The 792-nt window shown below is 53.4% G+C and overlaps 1 protein-coding gene across 1 annotated transcript in view; it reads right to left on the bottom strand.

Moving 5' to 3' along the window:
- The window catches only part of LOC100907800 (frequenin-1-like), a 52,241-nt gene that overhangs the window by 2,442 nt on the left and 49,007 nt on the right, over positions 1–792 (bottom strand). The window contains exon 4 of the mRNA XM_018639543.1: positions 535–613. Within this exon, the coding sequence (XP_018495059.1) occupies positions 535–613 (79 nt within the window). The remainder of the gene's footprint in view (positions 1–534; positions 614–792) is intronic.

Here is a 792-nt window from a genome sequence, read left to right on the forward strand (position 1 = left end):
TGAATTCCTGTACCGGAGAGGTCGCCTAGTGAAACGCATCTTTCAGAAATCCATAGTGTTCATTGGCTGTTTAGGGATCGAAGAGAGCTCGCCGGTAGTCGGGATAGAGTCTGTTGTTGCAGCGGCATTGGATAGGAGGAGAATCAGTCAGTCAGTCTAGCTGCAGCTTGACCATCTGCCGTGGGGTCCACACACCGGGTTTGCTAGCTGGTTGGTTCGGTTGCCTGCCTGCTTGGTTAGATGACTAGCTGGATGGCTGACGACTGGCTCTTGAATGGCTGCTTGTAGCCGCCGGCGCGTGCCTCGATCCAATCTTAGCCTCCGTTAAGTTCAGCTCCCCGACTACCGGTCCATGATCGACCCGAGCTAGCTCGGCATTCTCTAACAGCCGTCAGATTTTTTTCAATTCTTCGCCCGACCCCTGTCGTCTCGAAGAAGATACGAGAATATTTCACTCCGGCAGTCCCGTCGACTTCTCCGGCTCAGTCAGTGTCGCATGCAGATAGCGGAGGCTTTCAGGAGGGCTTGACTCACATAGTAATTTTTCCTCAACATTTCCTCGCGACGTTACCGAGAGCGCTCGGATGAATTCCTCGAATTCGATCGAACCATCCTGTGAAGGTAAGAATTTCTTTAGAGACAACTTGAACTCAACTCCGAATCGTGAGAGCGATGTGCACCTGCAATTTATCGTTCTGTTCCCCGTGGATCCTCCTATAGTGGGGGAGCTGCTCGATCTGAGCGCTTCATGTCTTCCAGGGAGGCAGTGGCGGATCCAGGAGGGGGGGGGGG

This window comes from Galendromus occidentalis, unplaced genomic scaffold, assembly GCF_000255335.2.
Source record: "Galendromus occidentalis unplaced genomic scaffold, Mocc_1.1 scf7180000077442, whole genome shotgun sequence".
NCBI classification, from domain to species: domain Eukaryota; kingdom Metazoa; phylum Arthropoda; class Arachnida; order Mesostigmata; family Phytoseiidae; genus Galendromus; species Galendromus occidentalis.